We start from the raw sequence: 9,583 nt of genomic DNA, 5'->3' as shown, positions 1-9,583 counted from the left end.
TCAGAACGAACCGTTAAACAAAAACCATGTCCTTATTTGGAACTCTGGAACAAGAATACTGGTTGCATGGTACAACTGCATGCTTGTAATTGTTACAACATCCTTTCTTTTGGCGCACTACGCGAAGCATTGATTTGAAAACGATGTTCAACACATCTACGCTGTATAAGAAAAGAAAGTGGCATTATTGTTTCAAAACATAACCACATTTCTATTTGAAATTCATAGACGATACAAATGGTAAGGCATACAGTATACACAAAAATAGAATATGATAAACTTTTATATATTTTTTAAACCACCATTGCAGACAGTAGGCCTTCCATATAACTACGGACATGGCATACGCTGGCTTACAGCATCATGCACGATGCATTATCCCACGCAAAAATAAGCCAATGCTTGGCGAGATAAAGTTAGATCACATGTTGAACAGGTAAGAAACCTGCAGTTTTTCGCTTTGTAGTTACTTTTTGGAGAAGTCCGGCGTTTTGCTTTTCCGTCAAAAGAAGCAAATTCTTTTCGTACCAGCGTAAGTAAAAAGCTTAAACATCTTGTACAAGAATATCTTGGAAATATAAAACAGCATTATAGTAAACAACTTGAATACGTGTCGCTTCACCTATCTAATTCCTGATAAAGTAAAGGAAGTCCTTGTGATGATAAATGCGATCAGAGGCTTGTTCGAATACTTTTGGAAGGACTGTAGCAGTGAGACTACAAACTGAAACATCCATAGTTGGACTCTTACAACTGAAGAACTCGCAACAAGTATTTCAAGCAGAAAATCTTTTGAAGTTTTGGATCGGTGGTAACTGTGTTCAAATCTGTCGGGTATAATACGGCGGCTGCGGTGTTGAACAATGGATATTTACTTGTAGAAGCGTCGCTATTTCGACCCTTTAACCCGCCAAAATAGGACTTCTCCAGTTTGACCCATTCCTTTTCGGGCCCCAAGCCAGACAGTATGAGCGGAATGGCAATTTCGTCGGTGACGCCATGTTGCATCATGAGATTGCTGAGAAGATAAAACTTTAGCTGGTCCTTCTTGGGAATGTAGTACATTGGCACTTTGTCATAAATCAATCGGAAGTCTTTGCCAACGTTGTCGGAAAGTTGGTAAAGAAATTCAGACGAAACTTTGCAAAACTCGAGATTAGTGCCTTTCTCACATCGGAATTGGTGTATCGATTTCGGATTCAATCGGTATCCGCGATCGCCGCCATAAAATGCTGTGTCAGCATATCTGACGTCCTCAGCATCATCTGATCGAACTCCCAGATTTTCTTTGATCAACGTGTACAGCTCTTTCAAGGTCGATAAAGTGTCACCAACATGTAACGACTCAGCGTTCTTCCGCTCTTCTTCTCCCGATATCGTTGGTGGATGATTTCGGGTATGCGATGACGTCGTTTTGGATGTTGTAGTCGACTCTTCTGAATGCTTGTGCTCTTCAACGATGACAGGTGTCGACGTTTCGTTGTGAGATATAGAGGAAACAATGGCAACCTCTAATCCAACAATTTCTGTTTGATTGTGAAGACTTTCAGGTTTCGTGACCTCCATTTGGACCGAACTGACGAGCTCTGAATTACTGACACTGCCATTGTGTGGGGGATTTTCTCGGGAATCGGACAGCTCTGTTGATGAATTTATCTGATGTTCTAGCAAGTCGACCATGGGATTCTCTTGCTTATCCGAAACAGGTTTGTTCTGAATATCTTCTGCTAATATCTCTTCGATAATGACAGTAAGCTCAGGAGGTGAGTTGGTATAATTGGATAGCTTTTCTGCAGAACTCGTTGATGATGAGTTATGCTGTGTAGAAACGTTGCTTACTGTCTCGATGACCTCGGTCAAATCTGGTTGTTCCAGATTGGTTGTATTGCGAGTAGCAACGAGAAGTTTGCGCAAAACCTCAGAAACAGGTCTTTCTGTTTCACTTTCACTTAGGTCGTCGCCTTCAGTGGGAAATACGTCTTCTTCAGAAACTATTAGCTCGACAGCTTCAATTAGGTCAGCCTCAACAGAGGTTGTATTTTGAAGGGTGGATAATAAAGGTAGCTCGATTTCCACGTCGCCAGCCACGGGTGGTAACACAACATCACCAATTTCGTCAGACTTGCCTAAATCGGAGCTGTGCACGTTCATGAATGATCGTTCAATTTCCATGGATGTTATGTCCTCATCTTCTGCTGGAATTGTGGGATTATCAATTTCAACTGATTTAATCGATGTAGTGTTCAGTGGTTTGGCCAAGGCATCTTCAATTTCTTGGTTTTCAGATTTAACTTTTGTGGTAGTTGCCTCGTCTTCGATCAATTCAACGTTGATTGCAGTTTTGTTCACTCCAGTATCAATAAAGTAATTTAAAGAAGATAATTTTCGAGGTTGAGGGGCTGTGCTGCCGTTTACAGCTTTCCTCATCTCGATCACGTCAAATGATGTCCGTCCACTTAACTGAGGCATTTGGTCTGATGAAAGTTCGGATGTGGCATCATCATCATGCGGTTCCAGCGTATGATTCCGAGATTCCGAAACTGATTTCTCCAACAGCAATTTGTCTTGAAATTTGCCTGTTCCAATTTCCGCTCCCCGTTTGGTTATTCTGGACGGACTGTAATGATGATGATGCTCGTGATTCCCACGGCTACCAATGCTGCCGCCATCGTCTATTAAAACTGAGCCAATCAACGAGCTCTTGAGAAATTCGAGTACTTTTTGCACGCCGTCCAGGCTCCTTGGTAATTTCTGGCTTCCAGGATCCAAGGTTTTCCAGTTGGCACCACTGACTTGGATATTGTAATCGCCGCTGTACCAGAGTTTCGAAAAGTTCATGTTGCGGATGTTCCAGCTGTTGATAAGGGCATCGTCGGTCGACATGATCCATCCGTCGACATTGTAGCCCATTTCAAGGGCACCCAGAAGACACTCGTACGTATATTTGGAATGAATTGGCAGAAAGGAGAAGGAGCGATCTTCCGACAGTTGATACTTGCGCAAGAAGATTTCAATGGAGTCGTGAGGACTGCCACAATAAAGGATGTTGCGAAAGTGTTCACGGTAAACGACTTCGAACATAGGGATCATTTCGTAGCGCATGGCCGTCATAGCCACGATGAGTAAGATGTTGTTAAAAGGATTTTCAGGTACGTGCGGCAGAAGTTGCGAATAGCCCGGACAGGCATTGTCTGTGAACTCGCGTACTATCGGCATCTCGATTGTCCCGTGGCTATCATAGAGTTTCGCGTGACGGGACGAAATTGGATTTTCGTGAGTGCCTTCAGCGTCAATAGAGAGAACAACTACTGGTTCCTCCTTTGCAATGTTGTGTTCACCTGTTTGGCTGTACGCGATGCTGGAGCCTTGAATGACGAGATCACGAACATTAGGCCTCGATTGGCTAACATCTAATGTCTCGCTTAAGGCACGGTTCAAGGCATCCAGTCGTGTTTCTTCTTTTTTAAAACGTTCAATTGTTGCATTGCGTCGCTCAAGCTGTTCCATGCTAATGGATTTGACCGGAAGGGCCGGATAGAAGGCTACACCGTAGAGGCCATCGGCACCTAAACAGGGGTTCATTTGGCCCCTACGACGAGGTATAACGGGCGGCTCGAGGTAATGGGAGCGCTGTAGATCGTTGATCCAGCTCTGCAAAAGACCAAGGCTTCTGAAAGAGATGTAGTGGAACTGGTACATGGTCTGGAAGAGATCGCGCGTGCAGCTCAATGACGAACGGGTCGAGCACGTCCATTTTAGCAGGAAGCTGGCGAGGCCATCCGGTTCGCGCAAATCCGCTGGATTTTTTCGGCTTTTCTCACGTCTGTGTTTAAAAATCAATTTAAAAAAATGTATACATTAGAAATGAATTATAGGCACGACTGGAGAAACAATTGGCATGAGTCATCACGCAGTGGAAAAGGTGTTGCTAACGCATACAATTTAGTATTCAATTAGCCAAGTGAACTACGTTGATGTGAAAGTTGTTTATACAGGCGGATCCTTTTACAGCGAACATAATTATCATAGCCCAACAACGATGCGAATCAGCCAGACTGCTATAGCTGAGAAAAAAACAAAAGGTTTACTTTCCTTCATTGTGTCCTACGTTTTCCAATTTGACCTTGTTGTTTGTTATCCCATCAAAAAATCGTTCGTTCAAAACACAAAATGGGTTTGAAACCAAATTCGGAACTGGAACATGTAGGGCGTGATACTTTTTAAAGTTTTTAACGATACAAGTCTATAACCGGCTTTTTTCTTTTATTTAGTACAGTATTGGAAAAAGATTTCAACTGTTATCCCTTCTAATTTTTACGTTTTTGTTAAGCCCTTAAGCACTGGCTCATGGAAATTCCAATCCGGTATTGAGACCAAAAAGAATAGAAACGGGTAATAATAAAAACTATTTTGGCCTTAAGCCCTTCCAATAACGGAAGTGAAAGTGTGGCAGGTCAGTCAAACAAAACGCAGGAAAGAATGGTCTACCATGAATGAGAGAGATTTGAGAATTTCACCCGTCATTTCGAAATCAATCGACCGTATAGACACGGATTCCAAATACAGCAAACAAGGCACGTTACCTATCCCATTCAATCACATTGTCCTATTTTTCTTTAATTACCGTAAATCTACAATTAATTGTTACCAATCGTCTTTGCTTGTTATGTCTAATTCATTTACCTTTGCAACGTAGAAACGTTGGCCAGGGACAACTTGAGACTTCCGGCGATGTCTCCCAGCACGGCTTGATTCCTACATTTTTTTTTGGGGGGGAATGAAATTTGGTCAAACTACTATGTAAACTTTTTTTGGGTTGACGCCTTGTGGCAATCAACAATTTGCGGTAGTGTGCTAGTTTTTCTACGTACCACAATGTTCGCAATAGATGGGGAGGAATGGTAGGTGCTTGCGATGAGTTGCCGGTCGGAAAGAGAACAAGTCCCCAGAAAGCTTCAATCGAGTACAAGGTATTTTTGGAAGAAAATGGTGCTACCGTCGATCCAGGCAAAGTTAAGGCTGGTGCTGCCCAATCAAAGTAATCCTCGTCTATGTCTAAAAACTGAAGTGAAAAGAAACGTGGTTTTATTAAAAGTTCAATGTCCCAGCATTTAATTGGTAATGTCTTAAACAGATTTAAATCAAAGGAAACAATTCAATCTAGACATCCAATCTTGCCTCATCTACGATGGCCGCAAGTTCAATTTACACAAAAATTCAATTAGCGGTTGCAAGACATCTAGTAGCAATATACACACTTATCAGTCATGAAAAACTTGGCTTCGGGCTATTGCCTCTGATAACAAAAAAAAAGCGAATACCGTTACAGATTATTACGTAACGCGTAACGGCCAATTAGAAACAAAGTATTTCCTTTTTAACAGCAAAACTAACAGGTATTGAAAAATTGCATTAAAAATGAGATTTTTCAATTTGCGTAAACCTGAGAGACCAGTTTTGATAGCGGTATGGTTCCATAAGCTGGAAATTTGCATCAGGGAATTCGATCCCCTTACGAAATAATGAAGTGGACTACAATCAAATGACACACACGATCTAATTTACCTTTTCTATAGATGGTGGTCTGACTTCGCAGATCCTATAGATGTGGTTGTGAATGAAACGTTGATTATTCCGCCTGAAGCCTTCTGTCCAGAGGTCCGGCCGACCAAAGTGGGCATACGGATTTTGAACTCTCTTCACGTAAGGCCTCTCGCTAACTACGCCAAGGGCAACATTCAGGGCAACGTTCTGCAGCTGACGAAGCATTTCGCGTTTGAAGGTCTGGAAAAGGCCACATAAAAGACCGTTGACAAAATTTGTATTAGAACAATTCAAACTGATGATGCACTATTGAATCGGCCGTCTGGTACGTTACCTCCAATGGAATTTTTGCTGACGTGTACGTCTCCGGATAAGAGTCAAAAATATGGCGTGCTCCATGTTGAATAGCATAAAGGTATCCGGCGTTACGACGAGCTTCCACCCTGGATGTGGACTCCATAGTCGTGAGAATTTCATACTGCAAATTTTTCAACTTGGAATCATCGAGCAGCATACACGTTTTCCTATTCATGGACAAACCATTAATACATGGCATTACATTTGCATTGAGACACTACACTCGATAAAAGCTAATGGCTAACGGTACCTTGCATAATTATTTAGCACTTTACTTAAGAAACCTCGTCCTCGGCATCCTCCGAAGACTCAAAGTTCAGGTAAAATATGCGACAATAGACTAAAGACCACACCCTTCGACACATCCTTTTTCAAATGACAAGTTAACAATGAATAGATGTCACGCCATCGGGAACGTTGACCTTGTACAAACACGGGCATCTCAAGGTTATTTTAAATTTGGCAACAGAATCAGGATCTGTAATCCATCTTACCAAATCATCTTGAACCCCATGCCATCAAAAAAAAAAAATCATAACACGGTGAAACGTGACCGAATACACGCAACAGTCCAACGCCCATCACTACGATTATCCCTGCATCTTGCATGGTTTCAAATTAGCAAAAAAAACATTAAAATTCTCTTATTTTTTTTCTCCAAATGTTATTTGGAAGGTTACACGATGTCTCCAACCGTGACTATATAAGAACGAGTTTACCGAGCACCTGTGTTTCAACGCACTTTTTATCTAACGATTTCACAGTGGTAGCTTACGAAGACTAAAATGGAATCGAATTGTCCTTGAATTGAAGAGTGTCAATTTGTTACCATCAAAGATGTTCAAGTCGACTGACAAAAACACATGAAGGTTGGACTACGCGGGGTATACACCTTGCCAAGTATTTCCGGAATTTCAAAAATGTGTACTGAATCTTCTAGCCTCTAGCGAACCTTGAGACTAGCTAAACAAATGGCTAAAACGTTTCGAGGGGGATTTCCAGTCAAATTCATGAGGCCACAAAACTTGTCACCAGCGAAAATAATTTTTTTAGGGAAACAATAAACGTCCATTATTCAAAAAGGAAAGGTGACGCATAATTCTGCATATGCAGATATTTGTTTTATTCACAGCACTTCCTTTGTTGCAAGACGAATAGGCTACCTATTTTTCCACGAATGGAAATCAAGGCTTTTTGGCGTGTCGTTTTTACACACAAAAAAAAAACGTCCAAGAGAACAGAAAAAAGGTTCTTTTTCTTTAACTTGTCCACGCCTTTGTCAATGCACTTTTTTCTTCTTTTAATTTGGGTTAGCGTTTCCTTGTTTGTTCCGCATTTGAAAAGAATTTTTTTTAACCTGTCATACTCATGACGTCGACAGTTAGTATAAGCCGGGTGAAAGCTTACTTCGCACGAGGAGTTTCAGTCGTAGAACCACAAAGCCCAGTCTTACGCTTTCTTAATTGTTTTATTCTGCCTTGGTTCCCATACTTTCACATCCCCAATTCAAAACGGGGGGAAAAGCCAATTTCAAAATCATCTTCCTTTTTTTTTGCGCTAACCTTTTTAACCTGTCTTTGACGTCTAATGAGACTGTTGATAACAACACAGATAAAAATCTAATTTCGCAGCTTTTTCTTCGAGAATTAACGCAGGAGAAAAGGGGACAACTTCAATGCATAAACTTTTTCTAAGATGCCATCATTTGTAATTAGTATGGCACGAAAAAACGTGAGGACTTAAGGAATCATGAGGCGGATGGTCGAAGGGATGCGCTCTATACACGACACAAGTATAATTTTTTTTTTAATGTTGGAGAAAGCACATTCCTTGTCGCTTTCTATAAAAAAAATAGCCGTAGAAAATAATTGCGCTGAAAAAGACGAAAAAAAAATAGAGGCGAAGAAACCTGCGGAGAACGATTTCCCTTGTGAAGCAAGTGAAATGCTACATACAAGCAATAGCCGTCATCACTTGCGATGAAGAAGTTTGAAAGAGAATGTTTTTTTTTTTCAGAAGTTTTTCTAGAAAATGCACATGGCCAAGCCACAAGGATGGAAGAGAAGTTGGATATCAGAGTTGATCCGTAAAACTTTCACGTATTTTCTAAGTTGTTTACGCGGTTTTTGGTGGACGTCGCAACGGGAATGGTCATTATAAAAAAATAACTATGTTTCATTTCGTACGGGCAATGTCGCGGTTGCTCTATTAGAAGACTTTAAAAAAGCCTTGGGGAGAAACAGAGCGATGAAAAGCAGGTCGTACTTTCCATTGCTCGTTCTATCACAGCACATATCCAAGTGCACATAGTGTCATACTATTTACGGTTAGCGAAAAAGAAAAAGTTGACTTTTATTTCTCACCTGCAGCAACTGATGTTGTTGCCCACAACGAGCATTCGCCATTCTAATTCGGCTGCTATGTCGGAAAGAGAACAAACGAAAGCGGTGTCTTGGTCGTCTGTAACAACTATCCACCGATCGTTGGTACGCCCTTCTTCCCAAATGCTCTTCAATTCCTTGGCGCGATTCCTTGTATTCCTATGAAGTAACGAAAAGAAAAAAAATATTAAGGATGCTTCTGAATTTTTTTTTTTTTGCCATGTTTTATGCTTAAATGCCTAAGGATGTTGCAAACCGGTATAAACGATGGACTCGTGCAACACGCAAATGAACTGGCAAACCTTGTAGTGGTACGCACATTCTCAGAGCTTTTATAATTCATCAATGTTACTATCGAATTGGGTGGAAAAATAGATTTCAAGCGATGACTTAAAAACGATGACATGAAATAATCTTTTGTATGCAAAACAATAAGGAAATGTTATTCTAGAGACCTTCAATGCCATCATCTTTTCTTTATTTGTACTGCTAGTCGGTTGCAAGAGGATGGCTAACGGCAAAAACATCATTAAACACTTCCAGTTTGACCTTCTGATGTGTTGTCATTTCCAACTGGCCGTTTTCTCTTCGCTGTTCGTTCAGTGAACGGACATAAATGGCAATAGATAATTCTTCTCATTTTCAAGGCAACTGAAAATAGTTGATCACAAAAATCAAAGACTGATTGGATACAATCGATTGTTGAACCCCATTTATCCCCGTATTAAGAATACTGTGGAAGAAAAGAAAGGTCCCCGATGGCAAACAACGTAGAAAAAACTGGTATTTAACCCAAGTATAGAAAATGCGATGTTTTGAAAACAAAAGACTGACGCTATCACTACCCAATTACATGAAACATAAAAGAACTTACCCAGCTTTTGTTGAATGTCTAGAAGATGACGCAGTGATTTGTGATGGCCCCGATGGGTCAGTACGGAGACGATAGACGCATAACAACACAGCAAGAGTGATGAGAAAGACGACTACGATAGGTATGACACGCCATTTGTTCAAGCTGCAAGAAGAGTTTGTTGTTGTTGCCTTGGACGAAGAGGTTGGATCGGTCATTTTTCCCGACCGAAGAAGATGGTCTCTTCTTTCAAGTTCACTTGTTTTTTGCTTTCCTCTGTAAGTAACTTTAAAATAAAAACAAAACCCACATGCAACCACAGCACTATCCGGTTTTATAAATTTCTCGCTTTCGTCTGGAGATCACGGGGAAATCCTGGCGATTGGGATATTTAGAACCAACCTTCGTGGTAGCTTCAACACAACTATTGCTTTGGCGGGCTCAACTG

General features: G+C 41.0%; 2 protein-coding genes across 2 annotated transcripts in view; one reads left to right on the top strand and one right to left on the bottom strand.

Annotated features, from left to right (window-relative positions):
* Window positions 1-9,583, top strand: part of LOC130687277 (GPN-loop GTPase 2-like) — a 69,111-nt gene that overhangs the window by 33,688 nt on the left and 25,840 nt on the right. The gene's annotated exons all lie outside the window — the stretch shown is intronic.
* On the bottom strand, window positions 147-9,358 carry LOC130687245 (uncharacterized). The gene is made up of 7 exons (XM_057510387.2): window positions 9,157-9,358; window positions 8,265-8,441; window positions 5,879-6,068; window positions 5,566-5,784; window positions 4,872-5,062; window positions 4,684-4,755; window positions 147-3,823 (listed from the first exon to the last, which is right to left on the bottom strand). Exons 1-7 carry the CDS (start codon window positions 9,351-9,353, stop codon window positions 748-750), a joined length of 4,122 nt encoding a protein of 1,373 aa, XP_057366370.1. The 5' UTR covers window positions 9,354-9,358; the 3' UTR covers window positions 147-747.

This window comes from Daphnia carinata, chromosome 4 (assembly GCF_022539665.2).
Source record: "Daphnia carinata strain CSIRO-1 chromosome 4, CSIRO_AGI_Dcar_HiC_V3, whole genome shotgun sequence".
NCBI lineage: Eukaryota > Metazoa > Arthropoda > Branchiopoda > Diplostraca > Daphniidae > Daphnia > Daphnia carinata.
This window is presented reverse-complemented; position numbering and strand designations above follow the sequence as displayed.

Bases quoted from the DNA above. Each gene is read 5' to 3' on its own strand.
- LOC130687245 (XM_057510387.2), bottom strand. From the start codon at position 9,353: ATGACCGATCCAACCTCTTCGTCCAAGGCAACAACAACAAACTCTTCT. The intron at 5,785-5,878 runs GTAACGTACCAG...GGCCTTTTCCAG, and splicing joins CAGCAAAAATTCCATTGGAG to ACCTTCAAACGCGAAATGCT. The intron at 3,824-4,683 runs GTAAATGAATTA...TTTTAAACACAG, and splicing joins AACGTTTCTACGTTGCAAAG to ACGTGAGAAAAGCCGAAAAA.